The 18,632-nt window shown below is 45.9% G+C and overlaps 1 protein-coding gene across 30 annotated transcripts in view; it reads right to left on the bottom strand.

Moving 5' to 3' along the window:
• CELF2 (CUGBP Elav-like family member 2) overlaps positions 1–18,632 on the bottom strand; it is a 552,082-nt gene that overhangs the window by 177,188 nt on the left and 356,262 nt on the right. For all 30 annotated transcript variants that reach the window (XM_081210125.1, XM_081210105.1, XM_081210107.1 and 27 more), the window contains one exon: positions 16,464–16,660. In XM_081210125.1, coding sequence (XP_081066251.1) covers positions 16,464–16,660 — 197 coding nt within the window. The remainder of the gene's footprint in view (positions 1–16,463; positions 16,661–18,632) is intronic.

The raw sequence follows: 18,632 nt of genomic DNA, 5'->3' as shown, positions 1-18,632 counted from the left end.
CTGGGTGGTCACTGTGGGAATACGTTGTTGGGTTAGATGGGCCTTTGGCTTGATCCAGCAGGGCTTTCCCTATGCACTTATTTCACAGCTTGGGGGTGAACTTATGGCCTTTTGACTAGGGAAAGTCCCTCAAATATTCCGCTCTGTAGGAACCGCTGTAAGAAACTGTCTCCTCAATGCACAGTTAGGAGCAGAGCCTAACTGTGGGGAGAACTCTATGGGGCTGAGGCCTCTACAGATCCCCAGTTGTCATGCATGTGGCATGTGCCACATCACATGCACACATCATGCACGTGACGTCAGCCCCCCTAATGTTGGGCGCAACTCGGCGCCTGTGGTTAGGAGCCATCACAACACCAGCAGCCTGTTAGCCAATCCTCCCTGCTCTCTTTCCCCCTTGCATGTTCAAAAAATCCAAAATCAAAATGGCAACCTGAGCCATGCAGAAGATTGCAAACACTCCCACCGCTTTAGGAGCATCCATCTAGGAAAGTATATAAATGCAACATAATGGTTTTCCCAGTAGTGATGTATGGAAGTGAGAGCTGGACCAGAAAGAAGGCTGATCGCCGAAGAATTGATGCTTTTGAATTCTGATGCTGGAGGAGACTCTTGAGAGTCCCATGGACTGCAAGAAGATCAAACCTCTCCATTCTGAAGGAAATCAGCCCTGAGTGCTCACTGGAAGGACAGATCCTGAAGCTGAGGCTCCAATACTTTGGCCACCTCATGAGAAGAGAGGACTCCCTGGAAAAGACCCTTTTGTTGGGAAAGATTGAGGGCACAAGGAGAAGGGGACGGCAGAGGATGAGATGGTTGGATAGTGTTCTCGAAGCTACCAGCATGAGTTTGACCAAACTGCGGGAGGCAGTGGAAGACAGGAGTGCCTGGCGTGCTCTGGTCCATGGGGTCACGAAGAGTCGGACACGACTAAACAACAACAAATCTCTAAACACATATTTAATGGCCAACATTATGAGGTTTCCCAGCGACGTGATTTTTACTTGATGTGCAACACAAACTTATTTGGGAGTGGAATTTTATACACTCATAATCCTGCTATAACCACAGTGGCACAGATGGGCAGATAAAAACAGCAGACCTGATGCAGCTGATTGTGTTGGAGGGCTTCAGAACATTCCTCCCCTCCTGCTTCAGACAGATATTTGGTAGGCTTTTCAGGGCCATGGTAAGACTCCAAACAATGGAGTGGTCATATCTTGAAGCAGTGGAACAAGGGCAGTATCAACACAGCAGTAAGAAAAAGGGTCTGCTCTTTTTCTCCCCTAGGAAGTGGAAATAGCAGCACATTTCTGATCAGCCTCTGCAACTTGCAGTCAGTGGGGCAGGGCTGAAGCAAACAAAGCTCAGTGCTGCATTCTGATAATGATGAGTTTTGAGTTTTGATAGGTTTCCCCTTAACATCACCCAATAGTTGAGAAAGGAGGAGAAAACAGAGGCAGACATACATATGGCTGAGGGTAGGGATGGAAGGATCGTTCTATTTCAATTCCCTCAGTTTCTCGTTTTTGCCATCTTATATTCAGTTCACCACATTTCTGCAGCAATTTGTAAACACACACACACACAAACATTATTAAATCCTCATAAAAAAATATTTAGTGCTTTAATATGAAATTCTCCCAATGAACACATTTTTGTCTGCAGTTTTGACTAACGCGCACATTATTTGCAAGCAACTTCTCTTAACTTCATGCATTTCTGCATTTTCACTAAAATCTTCATTTCTATACACATTTCCCCCTAATATATGCATATTTGTAAACACTGGTTGGAGAAGTGCGTTGCAAAATTTGGAAAGCTGTGAATTTTGAAGGATAAGTGCAAATTTTGAAGGATAGCTGTGTTTCAGTTCTCATATTGTTTTGGAACATGCAAATCTGATAAGTTCATTTTCAAATGTGAGCTGAATTGAATTTCTCCCTCACCCTCTAAGCTGGGAATGAGGCTGGGCATTCTCAATAAAGTTCTCCTTGCACATTATTAGAATCCCTTTTTCATAGATAAAGGGGCAGAAAATACAAAGCACAGACACTGTCAGAGTGCCACTGTCAGAGGCAGAGTGAAAACATGTTCTCATTTGAAATCTGAAAATATTTTGCAAAGGTTTTAAACTCAAATGTAAGTATAATAGAGACTGCCCTGTGTTACTCTTGCTCAGTCCCGCTGGAGTAAGAGGCTTGATAAGAATTCCTAGTCCAAGGCTGCATATGCACTATACAGTGGTACCTCGGGTTAAGTACTTAATTTGTTCTGGAGGTCTGTTCTTAACCTGAAGCACCACTTTAGCTAATGGGGCCTCCCGCTGCCAGAGCACGATTTCTGTTCTCACCCTGAAGCAAAGTTCTTAACCCGAGGTACTATTTCTGGGTTAGAGGAGTGTGTAACCTGAAGCGTATGTAACCTGAAGCATGTGTAACCCGAGGTACCACTGTACTTTTAAAGCACAGTTTTCTCTCCTTCAAAGCATTCTGGGCACTGTAGTTTGTTAAGGGCTACTAGGAATTGGAACTATTTGAGGGCTAAACTACGGTGCCCAGAGTTCTTTGAGAAGGGGAAATGTGGTTTGGATGTGCTTTAAAAGTATCGTGTGTAGGCAATCTGAGCAAGTAAAAAAACCTGTTGATGCTATTGTTGGCATTCATCTGCCTAGAGCAGGGGTCAACAAACTTTTTCAAGAGGGGGCTGGTCCACTGTCCCTCAGACCTTGTGGGGGGGGCAGGCTATATTTTGAAAAAATAAACAAATAAACGAATTCCTATGCCCCACAAATAACCCATAAATAAACCATCCGTGGGCCAGATTTAGAAGGCGATTGGTCTGGATCTGGCCCCCGGGCCTTAGTTTGCCTACCCATGGCCTAGAGAGAAAATGGAGTGTGTCTCCAAGGGTGAAGCTAACTGCTGTATTGGCATCACCAAAGTGACCTCCTTGGGGCACAAGCTTGGGCACCCCTCACCTGTTCCAACTATTTGCATCTTTCTCTTTCTCTCATACATAGCAATTTATCTTTTTGCATCTTATGGCTTGCACTTAGGAGTATCCAAGAAACAGGAAAAAAGGCAGCATTAGGACTTTAAGCTGCAGAACTATGGAAGATTTCAAGGTTGCCATCAGAAGGGTTGCGGGAGGAGGCGAGAGGGAGAGAATCTCTCCACAGAGCATTTCCAACACATTTGAGCCGAGCGAATTAGAACTGACACCAAAGGGAGGGGGGGGAAATCTAATTGAACTAGCGAAAACGCATAACACTTTGCTATAGAAACAAGAGGGCCCTGGTGGAATCACTCAGGTTAATGCTGTCCAACTTGAAACAACAATAATTTTATATCTCATGATCTGCAAACAGAAGAAAGGAAAGCTCTTGTTTAAATATCCTGACATTAAATGGAGAGGAAATTGTGAGGGGGAAAGCAATAGAAAAATAGACCTTTCTGCGAGGAGAAGAAAAAAATGTGGCCACTCTGTGAGGGGAAACAGTATATAGATAGATAGATAAAGAGAGAGAGAGAGAATACATATATAAATAGATCCTAGTCCTTTGTTTTATCTCACAGCTTAGATCTATTCATTTATCTTTAACATTCATATGCTTTTACTCACAGAAACAAAAACAACGTGATTCTAGTCCCTAGTGAGCTGGGCTGTTATTTATGGCTGATCTAGAAGGCAAAACGTTTTCATCAGCACTGATAGTCCTTCCCTCCATTGTTAGTGATTTGGGGAAATTACTGGAAAGAAAGTTCTGAATAGACTTCATTTGCCCTCAGTGAAGAAGCATTGCCCTCATTCTGAAGAAGCATTGCTCTTGTTCTGAATAGACTTCATTTTCCCTCACTGACAAGGATCACCGATATGGACAAGCCAGAAAGCATTGCATTGTTTGCCATAGTCAGATCTGATTGGCTCTGAGGTGTTGTGATATCATCACAACCACTACTTGTCTCCTGGCTGGGGTGACATTAGGACAGGGGTCACCAACCCAATGCCCATGAAGATTTACAATGGTGCTCCTGGGCAGGTGCCTCAGACTCAGCCCCAACAATTCTCTCAAAATTTGAAATGTGCCCACTAGTCGGAAAATGCGGGCAAGCCCTACACTAGGAAGAATCATAGAATCATAGAGTTGGAAGAGACCACAAGGGCCATCGAGTCCAACCCCGTGCCAAGCAGGAAACACCATCAGAGCACTCCTGACATATGGTTGTCAAGCCTCTGCTTAAAGACCTCCAAAGAAGGAGACTCCACCACACTCCTTGGCAGCAAATTCCACTGTCGAACAGCTCTTACTGTCAGGAAGTTCTTCCTAATGTTTAGGTGGAATCTTCTTTCTTGTAGTTTGGATCCATTGCTCCGTGTCGGCTTCTCTGGAGCAGCAGAAAACAACCTTTCTCCCTCCTCTATGTGACATCCTTTTATATATTTGAACATGGCTATCATATCACCCCTTAACCTCCTCTTCTCCTGGCTAAACATGCCCAGCTCCCTTAGCCGTTCCTCATAAGGCATCGTTTCCAGGCCTTTGACCATTTTGGTTGCCCTCCTCTGGACACAACCCAGGAACAACACAAGAAGAAACAACCCAGAGAAAAAACAGTGTCCAAAGAGCAGCAAATAACAGAGGAACCAATGGCACTGAACAGATTTAAGGGTTCTTTGGGGACACCTCTTTTGCTTCCCAAAAGCAGTTCTCAAGCCCAGCAGCGAAATGTCTGAACAGCAGTTATTGTGCAAAGTACTTTACAATATTATTCACACCATCCTCAGTCCAGTGAGGTTTCCCATTCAATTCCCTAAGCAGTTTCCATATGGGGTATGCGTAGCTAAGAACGTCAGCAGAGCCCTGCTGGATCCGGCCAAAGGCCCGTCTGGAACAAGTACAATGGTACCTCGGGTTAAGAACTTAATTCGTTCCGGAGGTCTGTTCTTAACCTGAAACTGTTCTTAACCTGAGGTACCACTTTAGCTGCCGCTGCACCACCAGAGCACGATTTCTGTTCTCATCCTGAAGCAAGGTTCTTAACCCAAGGTACTATTTCTGGGTTAGCGGAGTCTGTAACCTGAAGCGTCTGTAACCCGAGGTACCACTGTACTGTGTTCTCATAGAATCATAAAAGGGACCCCAAGGGACATCTAGTCCAATCCCCTGCAAGGCAGGAATCTCAACTCAAGCATCCATGACAGATGGCCACCCAACCTCTGCTCAGAAACCTCCAGGAAGGAGAGTCCACCAGCTCCTGAGGGAGTCAGTTCCACTGTTCTTATGGCCAGAAAGTTCTTCCTGATGTTTGGAATACAGTAATCTCCTTTCTTGTAACTTGAAGCCACTGATTCAAATCCTACCCTCCAGAGCAGGAGAAAACAAGCTTGCTCCCTCTTCTCGTAGTGGCCAACCAAATACCTATGGGTAGTTCATAACCAACGTCTAACTCAATGTCTATGGGAGGAAGAAGAAGAAGAAGAAGAAGAAGAAGAAGAAGAAGAAGAAGAAGAAGAAGAAGAGTAGTAGTAGTAGTAGTAGTAGTAGTAGTAGTTTGGACTTGATATCCCACTTTATCACTCCTCTTCAGGAGTCTCAAAGCGGCTAACATTCTCCTTTCCCTTCCTCCCCCACAACAAACACTCTGTGAGCTGAGTGGGGCTGAGAGACTTCAGAGAAGTGTGACTGGCCCAAGGTCACCCAGCAGCTGCATGTGGAGGAGCGGAGACGCGAACCCGGTTCACCAGATTACGAGTCCACTGCTCTGTACCACTACACCACACTGGCTCTCCCCAACCACAGTAGTGCTATCCCCAACCACAGTTCCCAGCAAACCAGTTTTCAGAGGTATACTCTGCTGCTCCTACAGTGGAGGGAAAATACAGTGATTGCGGCTAGTAGGCATTGATTGTTCTCCTACATGGATTTACCTAACCATCTTCTGAAGCCAAGGAACCTTTGCAAAAGCAACGAGTTTCATTTCTGCATTTCCAACCTTCATCTAAAGGGTGCAATCATTATACTCTTGTGGGTTTGTCTCCCCTCCTCTCCCTCTCTCTCTCTCTCTCTCGCGCGCACACACAGATTGATGTTTGCTTTAAATTACCATGCACAATTGTTTGCATCTCTGCTTTGTTGCTTAAAAGTAATTAAAAATTTAATCACGGATCTATGGTATCTGTCCCAGAGATCACTAATTGGGTGGGCTCATTAAAAGAAATGCAACTGAAACATGCCTGCCTGAACTTTCCAGCACAATTTACAGTTCATTTATTCTTTCAAATATAAGTCATTCAGTGTTAATTCTGGGAAGGGGACAGCTTATTATACAAATAAATACGCCTCTCTTTATAGTCAATTTTATTCTTCCGTAAGACAGTGCAACAATCTTGGAAACACTAGCTCCTTAAAACCGAAAGCTATAATGTACCAGACAGAAGATTCCCTTTCTTTCTTTCTCTCTCCTTTCAAATAATCATACATTTATGCACCACTGAGTTTAATCTACAGTGTCAAAGACTGACACATCCCTCTTAAAACTATGTACTCCTGGGCATAGATTAGGCAATAATGATGTGAAGGGAAATGCAGGAACAATCTAATGGGGACATTTCTGCTTTAATTTATGTACTTGTTCCCCTTAAAGAACTTTTTCATTATTAAAAAAAGATCTGGTTCCTTAAGGAACATCTCATCATGAGTAAAGGACTGTGAATAAATGGTTTCCTGGGCAGGTCACTAGTGTCCTATAGACAACTAGGAGTCCACAGGGCACAATGAACATGGGAGGAGGGAGGCAAAAATCCCAGGGCCTTGGATAGCTCCAAGAATGCACCGGACTCCCAAGACTCTTGGGGCTCAATGGAGGTCTTTTGTGGAGCCTGAGATTTTTCCTCTCAGGCTCTGTCCCCTTTCCAACAAGTGGGAATCCTTAAAGGGGTAGACCCCTGTCTTGGAGCCTAGCATTCTGCCACCCCACAGTCAGTTCCCATAGCTCAGTGGTAAAGCATTTGCTTTGCATGCAGAAGGTTCTAGGTTCAATCCCTGGCATCTTCAGGTAGGGCTGTTGGGAGTCTGAAACCCTGCAAAGTCACTGCTAGCTCATGTTTCACACAGAGCTAGACAGACCCACTGCAAGGCCTCTTCCTATCTCCCTACCTTCAGCAATTGCTTCACGAAGGCCCTGTGCGCTGGGCCCGGGGGTTAACCTGAGCAATGCGGTCCAGGTCCGGTCCCGAATCCAAGGGTTCTGCGAGGAGTCAGTCCAACAGGGCACAAGGCAGGGTCAGGCACAGGGTCTCAGGCAGGTTCTAGCAAACAGCAACATTGCTCCCAGAACCTGGGGCGCGGTCCAACAGCCTTTTATCTCTGTCAGGGTAACAGCCGGTCCTGATCCCCTAGTGACTCACCTCCCTGTCTTGCCTGAAGGCGAGCACTCCTCCTGCGAGTACTCAGGTCTCTCCTTCTCTCCAACCTTAGTCTCTGCAGCTCGGGAGATGTCAGTGGGTTACTAGACCCAGGGGCCGCCTCAGCTTCTCCTGACCCAATTGGTAGTAGAGCAGCTGTAAGTGATGGCCCAGCTGAAGGCAACGAGGTCATCCCGCATCTGGAGCCAGGGCAGGCTCAGGCCTCTGACTCGGCCCAGCTGGTTTTGTTGCAGGGGAACCTGTGCAGACTGGGGCTCTTCAGGATCAGGCTCCAGACTTGGTTCTGATGCCACCTGAGGCAAAGGATCTGGTGCGGACTGAGACACCTCTGGTTCCAAGTCCGAGCCCGAGTCCCAGGCCATCACACCCTGTCATCAGCTTCTGAGCACCGGGGAAGCATCATGAAACTAACCAACAGAACAGATCCAACATGACTACCCTATTATCACGTTAAGAACATATTGCAGAAATGTTGGCATCCACCTGTCTGGAGAGACAATGGGGTGTGCCTCTGGGGGTGAAGCCAAATTCCTGCATTAGCAGTACCAACGTCAACTACCTGGGGCACAAGCCTGGGCAGTGTTCATGGAGGTCCTGGGATGCCCAGATGGCAAGACCCTCCCTCTTGGCCTCACTGATGTGTTCCAAACGAAAGCAGAGCAAAATGTCTGGCACCTGCTTGGCTGCAGGAGTTGCTGGAAGGAGGAGGACAAGGTCTTAGGGATTCCACTCTGAATTTGTGTAGGGTGTACTCTTTAGCCTTTTCTTCTCCTGAACATACCCTGCAAGTCGATGGAGCTTTAGGACCAGCCTTTTCCTTCTCCAGGATGGGCTTCCTTTTCATGTTGACGAGCCTCATCTGCCCCTCACTTCCCTCTACAGCACATGCAGAAACCGCCTTCTTGTTCATTGGACCCACACTTGGTCTGATCCGCTCCATCTGCAGGAGCCTGTCTTTGCATGCAAGGCAAGTCCTTAACTCACTGAAGGTTTGAGACCCATCGCCTACTCTCACCTGGTTTAGCCAGCCAGTCGAAGCCACTCCTGGGGTGTGGCCACTGTTACATGATGATAGCTCTCACCTATTAAAACACCAGTCGCTGGCGGGAGCAGGGGGCTCTAGCTTTCTATGAGGGCAAACCTTTTTCGTTTGCACAGAGGAGTCCCAAACAAGCACTAATTGACCTTCTCGAGCCTTAGTAACTGCTGGAGGTTGCCTAGTGCTGACACTGGCCTGCATGCAGAGGTTTAGCCCTAAATGGGTGGCTTTTCCATTCCCTGTTTCTTTACAGGGACTAATCATACAAGCAGCTGCTGTTTCACTATCGCGAGAGCAAGTTCTCTTAGAAAAAAATAATTGAAGGAGCCACACGGACATGATGTTTCTGGCTGCTGCAAAACTTCAATCACACCCTCCTTCTCCCAATTTCAATGCAAGCAGAAGCCTGTATTTTCTTCCATCTAGAGGGCTGCTCATTAGCTAGTGTGCCAAGCCTGATATATATCAAGCATGCTTGAATCTTTTGCCACAGCTTAAGGTCACCCGATCTTAGAGGGTTCATGCTTTGCTCTCCTATGGACCTTTTATGTGACTTCTGCCTCACCCCACATTTCCTAGACAATGGACCCAAATGCTGAGAACAAAAGGATGAGACTGTGATTAGAGAGAGAGAAAGAAAGTGTGCTATCATCCACTCTTCTTCCTCATTTCAAAACCCCTCATTCTGAATGTATTTCAGATCACATGGTATGTTATTGTAGCGTCTTCTGGGGCTCTGTCTTTTCATGAAATCTCTGGTGTCTTAATCTGCAGAACAACCTCAACGCATCCTTTGACTGGAGACCTCAATTTTTCCTCTCTCCTCCTGCCCCTCAAAGGTCACTTCCATCTGGTACCAAGGCGAGCCCTTTCCTCTGCGTCTCACAGATTCTTCCCCTCCACGGCGCACCGTGTTTCATCCATAAACCTGCATCACGCATTAGTGATACTTTTCTTACAAAAGTCATTTACCGAGGCAGCGAAATAGTATCGATCGCCAATGCCAGGGCCTGCGCTGTTCCAATCAGCAGCCTGACCTGTAACCTCTCTTACTTGAGTCTTCTCTTTCTTTATCTCTAGCCAGCTTCAAATTCCACAGTCAGGGAGTGCCGTGATGGTGGGGTCTGAGAGAGCTGGTGGAATGGAAAAGAAGGATTTATGGGACCCTCAGACTGGGATGCGGGGAGACACCCAGCAGGTAGGTGGGCAGACAGTGGAGTAGAATTCTCCTGGTCACGTCGTGTGTTCTAAATGCGCAACTGGATGTGCTCCAAATGTATGGATCGGCCCTGGATCTAGCCAACACAACAGGCACTACCCGTTTTCCAGCCTGACCCAAAATATGTTTATAGCTGAATCAGGCCAGGGGAAACCAATGGGCAACCTAAGAGGACACCACAATCTTGGAAACCTTGGGCAGTGGAAATGATGATCCAAAAACTCCTAACTCCAAAAATTTGAAAGGTGCAGGATCTTTCCACTTCTCCACAAATGCTATGTGGATATCTGCACTGAGGCTCTGCATCTGTTATGCCTACAGTTCCATGCACCTGCCATGTTTTGCAAAATCTTCTTTGCAAGTGTTCCACACTTATAACATGCAAAAAAATACCCATCTCTCTCTCTGTCTGTGTGTGTGTGTGCGCGCGTGCGCAAAGTAGCACACATTTACGCAATACTCTATATTGCTTTTGTAAGGGAAGAAAACAGCATGAGCAGATGTTGCTGCTGAAACCCGCTTCTCAAATGCTTAAATGCCAGCAGAAAGGCGACCCGGTCTACCACCCAGGTAGGCAAAAATAGTTCAATTCAAGCTAATGGGACACACAGAAGGATTCCTTTCAGCTGCTGCGGCGAAGGAGAGGCTTGTAAGATGTAGGGTGAATGATCCAGGAGAGAAGCCTGCAGAGCTCGTTCAAAGACTGGGTTGCCATTTCAAGATGTGTGCTGATGTCGTATTTCCTTGTATTTCCTCTTTCATGGGCTCTCTGGCCTTCCAGCATCCTGCCATGCCATACTTGCTACTAAGACAGCCCAGTCCCTACTGTCCCCAAGAGCCTGCCTGAAGTTTCTGCAGAGCTGGAAGTCAGGAGACAATAGCAGAATGGGAGAGCTTGGGAAACCCTAAGCAGCAACTGTCAGTTAGTGGGGAACCTTTTTCCTGTCAAGGGTTGCCTTCCCTATAGGTTAATCTGGTGGAGGCCTGCACGCCAGCAGCGAGCAGGAACCTGAGCAGAATACAGCCACTTCTTTCTCTTTCTTTAGTGCTGCCACTGCCTTCCGCTTTTCTGCCACTCACTTCTATTATTTGGTAATCACGTTTACATGCCACCTTTTTCGCCAAGGAACTGAAGGACATGTGCACGGTTCTCTCCGCCCCAATTTTATCCTCACAACATTCCTGTGAGTTAGGTTAGGCTGAGAGGCAGTGACTGGGCGCAAGGCCACCCAGTGAGGTTTGATTGTATCCTGGTTTCTCAGGTCCTGGTTTAGCACTCTAACAACTACCCCACACTAGTATGCACTCTCTCTCTCCACCTCTCCCCTCTCTCTCCACATTTCTCACCACCCACATGAAATTAGACCAAGGCCCACATGTCTGACTCACTGTAAGGTACACTTCCTATGCTTATAGGTAACAACCAGACAGTCAAACAAGTGTGTGCTGTTAGGATTTTTATCCATCCGTGCTGCTCCAGCAGTAGAACTATGTTTTGTGTTTATCATGTGAGTGTCTGAGAGAACATGAGACAGGAAGGCTCAGTACTGTTGGAAGTTGGTTTCACTTCTGTTTGTGATGCTGTTCTGTACTGGTGCTCAAAGAGCACAGACATGCTGATGGATTCTCTGTACATAGATTGTAAAATAAAGTAGTTTAGAGCTACTGATGGACTCTTTCTTCTGCTATGAGATGCCAGAAGACAAGTGTGCTCCTCTCAGGAGGGAGGGGTCGCTTATTACCGGTCTCTCTGGACTGACGGAGATTGACAGCCAGGGAGGACCACCGGAGAGGCGAGTGGTGTATAAACGTAGAATACAGAACATAGCACAACTCGTAAAAAAACCCAGTGCCAGCAAGAATGAAGTGCTGCAGAAATAAAGGGGAACTAATTCAGGAAGGCCAGGAAGACAAGTCGGCAACAAGCGTCAAAAGAACAACCATGTTTGCACTTGCTTCGCTTGCGTGGGATGGGAATTCCAAAAAACAGGTGGAACAATGCTAAAAGAACATGCTCAAGTCACAGCATTTTTTACTGTGAGGGTCTGAGGCACCGTCAACAGATCTTCACCCACAGATCTAGGTTGCCGAGGTGGGATGTAGGGGGATCAAAAGAGTATAGGAAGAGCCCACCTAGTCCAGTGTCCTGTTCTCACAGTGGTCATTCAGATGCACCTGAACCCACAAGCAGGACCTGATCCAACAGCGCTCCCCCACTTACAGCAACTGGTATTCAGAGGCATAGGGTCTCTGACAGCAGAGGTGGAACACAGCCATTGTGTCTGGCTGCCGCTGATAGCCTTGTCCTCCATGAACCTGTCTGGTTCTCTTTTACAGCCATCCAAGTTGATGACCATCACTACCTCTGGGGGAACAGAAATCTATTCTTTCATAAGAGTCGTGTGCAGAAGGCAGCGTCTCTGAGCCTTCAGCTCCCCCAGGTAGAAAAGAGGGGTTGCCTTGTTAACTCCAAAGGACAAGAGCTAGCAAACAGAAAGGTTCAACAGAGAAGAGATCTCAAATGATTGGATCCTAGTTAAAGTTGATCCAGGAAAATAAAGGGGGGAGGAGGAAGAGAAGTCGTACCATCTTGTCTATTCTCCTTTCTGTGTCCACACAGACAGGTCCCAGGCTAGCCAAGCATGGACAAAGGCGAAGGCAATAAAGGGGAAACTGTCACTAGACAGGTCTCAGTTTGTTTTGCACATTCTCAATTCTGCAAATATGTGCATTTGGTTTTAATAAGTCCACAACCAAGACTGAACCTTGGCAATTATGCCAGGGAGAAGCTGGGCCGGAATCCACTTGTTACTTTACAATTTGAGATGAGAAAAGTATTTAATTCCAGTATTGCCAGGCCACATTTGAGAACACCACATTTCCACGTTGTTATAGAGAGTGACTGAAAATTATAGCATGCACAAATGTATTCTAGTGTCCTGCAGTCCCTTTTCTTGCCACCAGTCCAGTACCTGTCTGCTTCCCCCTCTTTAATCTTAGTGTTGGCCTTGTATAAATCACCAGGGGAAAGGTTGAGGGCAAAACTAGAGTGAGCTGGATCTGGCGCCACCTAGAGTTGGCCTCCTTGCCTTCCACCCAACCACTCCCAATGGGCACCAGCCACCACTGCCTGCAAGCTAAAATAATAATGACTAGGAAACACTGAAAGACTTAGAATCCTCCATGATCTGTCTAAATGTCTCTTAAGACTTTCCAAGCTGGTGGCCATGACTATACCTCAGGGCAGCAAATCACATAAGCGAACTTTGCAGCATATGATAATTTAGTTATGAGCTCATGAATAAATCTCTCTCTTAACTCAGCAAAGAAACAAGATACAAAAATAAAAAATCTGCCCCCCCCAAAAAAATCTATATGCACACGCACAACACACCCAAAGATGCAAACTTTGTTGCAGACCCAAATTTTGGAAAAGTTTTAATTTGGACAGTTTTTCCAGTTTGCAAAACTTGTCCCAATTACAGAAGTTAGGGCTTGTAGAATGGAGGCTTTTTTTCGGCCCAATTTCCAGAGAGCTGAAGGATAAGTGCCTAGGAAAATGCTGCTCTCTGCTTCCGCCTTCAGCTCCTGCCACACAGAATTGGCAGCAGCACAGAGAAGGCAGGAAAACAACTGAAGTAGGACATTTGTAGTTAGAGGGTAGAGAAGGCAGTTGGTAATGACAGCAGAGGAGAAAGCAGGAGCTGTCGGTTGTTTTTGACAGGGACTGTAAGAAACTCAGACAGCAGCCTCAAAAACAGCTCAAAGAGATCCTCTCCTTGCCCCTGCCGGGAGATGCTCAGCTTGGGTATACAGAGATAGTCAAGTGGAACAGAGCCAGCAAAAAATAATCAAACATTCTGAATCACTGACACTGGGAAGATGCTTGAAGGTAAGGATGCCAATTAGAACATACTCCTTTGTCAACTGCCCAATCGCAGAGCCCTCCGCCCAAAGGTCTTTGATGTAAACAAATCCAGACAGACGCCACTGTTTAACTGTGGTTAAGGCAGCTTAACTGCAAACTGGCACAAAGTCAAAATTCACAAACCATGATTTGCAACAGGTCAGCAAATCAGAATAACAAAAGGTATGGTTTGATTTCCAGGAATGGAGCTGAGCTGGTTTGCACAGCAAAAGTCACAAAACCTTGGGATACCTTAAAAAGCAGGTTTCATGCGCCAGCTGCAGTTTGGCGCAACGTCCAAATTGACAAGCCAGTTAGTGTCATTGGTCTGCAGCTGGAGGTTGTTGTGCCATAGAAGCAGGAGGGGTGAGCAAACGTAAAACAAAACAGACAAACAGGCCTGAACTACGGTTTGCTTGTCAGAAAAGCAAACCATGACTCCACTTATAAACCATGGTTACTGCAAACTATGGTTTGGCATGGTGCCTGCATTGACAACTGATGGTTTGCGATTGGCTAGCAAGCTACTATTAGAAGCCCTACTTTGGGTTTGCCAACCATATTTTGAGCTACCTGAGATTCAGCATGATGTCTCAACTGACAAACTATAGCAACAGCCATTGCTTTGCCTCCATCAGTTCCCCCAACTGGAGAATGAAACAAACTTTGGAAGTCCTGAAGCTGAGAGGGTGAAAAGCAGAAGCAGACAAGCAGCTCTTAAAAAAGGTTTGCCCACGGCATGTTTGGATCTTCAAACCACCTCCCGAGTTCTAAGCAGTGGTTAGTGCAAACCATCATTAGCCACAGTACCCTCACCGAGACTTAAACCTACACACAGCACTGGGAAGTTATCCATCTTTGACTTTGTCCCAAAGTTTTATCAGGGGGAAAAAACCTGTTATCAGAAAAGTAGCCAGGACATGGGTCACAAGCTGCATTTAAAAAACAAAATAAATTGATGTCATAGATAAGTTGTGCATCCTCAGAGATTGAGCAATGAAGTCCATGCCTCCACCCCATAACCAACCCTTCTGGCAACCCTTCTGGCATTGGACAAACACTGAAACCCTTTGCAAGTGTTTGAAGTCTCATATATTTCAGAATTCATAAGGGAACGGTGGAGCCATATTTGCTGGTCCCTTCCCCTCCATCACAAAGGAACATAGGAAGAGGCCTTGTGCTGAGCTATATCATTGGTCCATCTAGAAAAGGGGTACCCAAACTTTTTTCAAAGAGGGCCAGATTTGATGAAGTTGTTGAGCTTACTGAAATTGTTGAGCTATTTTTAGGATTTAACCCCAAAGCCATTGAACTTTTTTTTGGATTGAAGTTGCTGAGCTTTTTTTTTAGGATTTTACCCCAGGAGATACACTGCCACAAGGGCTGGATTAAACCGGCTGGCGGGCCAGATTAGGCCCCCGAAATGGACTTTGGACATGCCTGATCTAGAACCACTGAACCATTGAGTTGGACGGGCTCTTGAGGATCATCTAGTTCAGGGTTCAGCAAACTTTTTCAGCAGGGGGCCGGTCCACTTTCCCTCAGACCTTGTCAGGGGGCTGGACTATATTTTTTTTGGGGGGGGGGAATGAACAAATTCCTATGCTCCACAAATAACCCAGAGATGCATTTTAAATAAAAGGACACGTTCTACTCATGTAAAAACACGCTGATCCCCGGACCGTCCGTGGGCCGGATTTAGAATGTGATTGGGCCGGATCCAGCCCCCAGGCCTTAGTTTGCCTACCCATGATTTAGTTCAACCCCTTGCAATGCAGGAGTCTTGTACAGGGATCAAACCTACAACCTTGGCACCATCAGCACCACATGCTAACTAATCTATTCCATCTCCCTAATCTAGCTCAATGGTGTCTACATTGACCAGCAGGGTTTCGGGCAAGGAGTCATTCCCAGACCTACCAGGAGACGCCACTAGGGTCTGAAACTGGGACCTTCTGCACATTTTTGTGTGCAGTTTTGCCCAATATGGACATTTTTGCAAACCGGTCTTGCCTACTATAATGCATGTTTGCATTTTACGTTCACTAATATACACATTTATATGTAGACTTCACACCAACACCTGCATTTATGTGCACTTGACTTGGGCTGGAGAACTGCGTTGCAAAATTCGAAGAAGAGCTGGGTTTCTATTTGCATATTGTTTCTGAGAGCACTGATTAGGGAAGACTTTAATTGCACTGAATTGAATTTTTCCCCATCCCTACGTATGAAGCCAAAAGGGTATGTAAGGCTACGTATGCAGCCATATACAAGAGAGAGATATCAACAGGCTCTGGGAAACCCCCAGTGTTTGCAGAAGTGCAATGAAAGTTTAGAGGGAGGAAAATGAAATGGGAGGGGATGGTGGAAACAAAGTTGTGTTCAATACCTATGAAATGCTGACTGTAGGGTGGGTGGGAGCAGGAGGTGGAGGAAGGGAGATTGGAAACACAACAGAGAATCCTGAATCCTGAACAGCAGCGCTCCACGCTGCAACATCTCACTCCTCCCATTATAAATGTGCTAGGGTTCAACAGAACATCTCTGTCTTTTCAGAAAGAAGCAGTATCCTTTATTATTATTGCTGTTGTTGCACAGCCCTAACCCCATCCCTCCCCCTGTTTGAAGACACAACAGAAATCTCAAAACTGCAAATAAAATTCAAATCCGTATTCATGATTCTCACACATCCCTCAAGACGATTCCGTATGGGAGCAAGAACCCAAACGCTACTCTCCCTCCCTAGATGCAACCATCATTAGAAACACTGGATGAATGCGATGGGAGTTTTGGTTGTAGAAGGACCCCACTTTCCCCTGTCCCAAGAAGAACCTCCTTCTCACCCCACTGTTGTTGTCTTGCCATACCTTTGCTTTGGGGAGGATTCTGGCTCCGATCTCGGAGAACGTTGATCTGGTAGACAGCTCCGTAAGGCTCAAAAAGTTCCTTTAGCTCCTTTTCTGACCACGAACGGGGGATCTGTCCGACAAACATCTTAATGGCATCTGGGTCCGGCTGATCTGAGTGATCCAAAGCTCCATTCATCTTGTTAGCTGTGCCGTTACTGGAGAGAGAGAGAGAAAGGGGGAAAGAGCCGTCGTCAGCGGGACCATTTTCTGTTTTTGAAATAATGTCATTTGCAAGCAGAAAAGGAATAACAAGCAACAGTCAATGGAGAGGGAAATAGAGCACAACTAACGCTTCCAAACTGATTAAGTGGCACCGCCAACAAAATACCATGTTAATGCCGTGAACAAACAACAGCGAAAACGTGTCATTACGTTATTCTCTGACTGCAAGCCACCGCTTGAATCCATCACGTACAAAGAGGGTGCCAAGCTCAAGTCACAAAACGGCGCTTGTGGCTCTCAAAAGAAAAGGCCATTTTAAGGAGACGTACGGGGGCTACTGTACAAACACGCTGCTCTCCAGCAGAACAAAAAAATTAGCGCAAAGACACCCTTCCCCCACGAGGGCTCCCGAGGCAGCAGAGTATCCGCCCCCAGTGCAAGTGTGTTTGGATTCTGAAACACTCAAAAGTTACGTGAAAGGGCATATAAAGCAGCCGGCAAGATATCCGATGAGTAATGCAAAAACCGGCCTCTGCATGTGTCATATTGTTGCACAAAACAGGGAAAAAATGCTCCGGCCAGGCAGATTCCTTGCTGCCAATATAGTGTAGGACAAAGATATTTTACTTTCTGCAGCAGAATCCAAAGAGTGGCCTCCTCCACTCCTCCTTTGCTTAAGAGCCAATGCTTAAAACAAAACAGCAACACCTCAGTACATTATTCTGATGATTTCATAGCACTACATTATTCTGATATCAGTTTCTGCCTTCATCTGTCCCCCCTATACTCTGCTTCATGGCAAACAAGACTGTGCACACAATTCTGTTCACTCTTGTTCCGGGGTTTTTCTCATCACCGGTGTGAGGTCATATGAGGTCAGCCACAATCCACAGGTCCTCTGAGAAGTACAGTGGTACCTCAGGTTACAGACACTTCAGGTTACAGGCTCCGCTAACCCAGAAATAGTACCTCAGGTTAAAAACTTTGCTTTAGGATGAGAACAGAAATCACACGGCGGCAGCAGGAGGCCCCATTAGCTAAAGTGGTATCTCAGGTTAAGAACAGTTTCAGGTTTAATAATAATAATAATAATAATAATAATTTATTATTTATACCCCGCCCATCTCGCTGAGTCTCCCCAGCCACTCTGGGAGGCTCCCAATCAAATGTTAAAAACAGTACAGCATTAAATATTAAAAACTTCCCTAAACAGGGCTGCCTTCAGATGTATTTTAAAGATAGGATAGCTGCTTATTTCCTTCACATCTGAAGGGAGGGTGTTAAGAACGGACCTCTGGAATGAATTAAGTACTCAACCCAAGGTACCACTGTACAGAGTCAGGTATTGGTCTGACACAGTCAAAATAAATTAAAAAATTAAAAAATTGTCCAGCAGCACCTTAGAGACCAACTAAGTTTGTTCTGGGTATAAGCTTTCGTGTGCATGCACACTTCTTCAGATACCAAGATACAGAGGTTTACCTGTAGATTATGAACACTGTTTAGGTTGGCAGAGTAGTAGCCAGCAGGATCTGGCCCTTGAGGCACATCTCACTGGAGAGTTTCCTTTGTAATTAATGGAAATAGCACGAGAGAAGCTCCCCATTCACTACAGTGATACTGAGACAAGTTATTTCATTCATTCATGTATACAATTAGTTCTATGCCACCTTCAGGGGAACGGCCCAACCATGTTGACTCACAGCAATATAAAATGTTATTAAATCAACAATAACAATAAAGGGAGCAGTGATAAATCGCCATTAAAACCCCTAAGCACAATACAGTTCAGAGAGCTTCACCACATTCACACAATACATTTAGAACACTGTGTTATCACCTTAAAACACCCCAAAGAATTCTGGGAGTTGCAGTTTGTTAAAGGTGTTGAGAGTTGTTAGGATAGTTTCCCATCCCAGAGCTACAATTCCCAGAGTTCCCTGTGAAGAAATATTGACGGTTAAA

The sequence above is a fragment of the Podarcis bocagei genome (assembly GCF_964188305.1).
Source record: "Podarcis bocagei genome assembly, chromosome: 10".
Lineage (NCBI taxonomy): Eukaryota > Metazoa > Chordata > Lepidosauria > Squamata > Lacertidae > Podarcis > Podarcis bocagei.
This window is presented reverse-complemented; position numbering and strand designations above follow the sequence as displayed.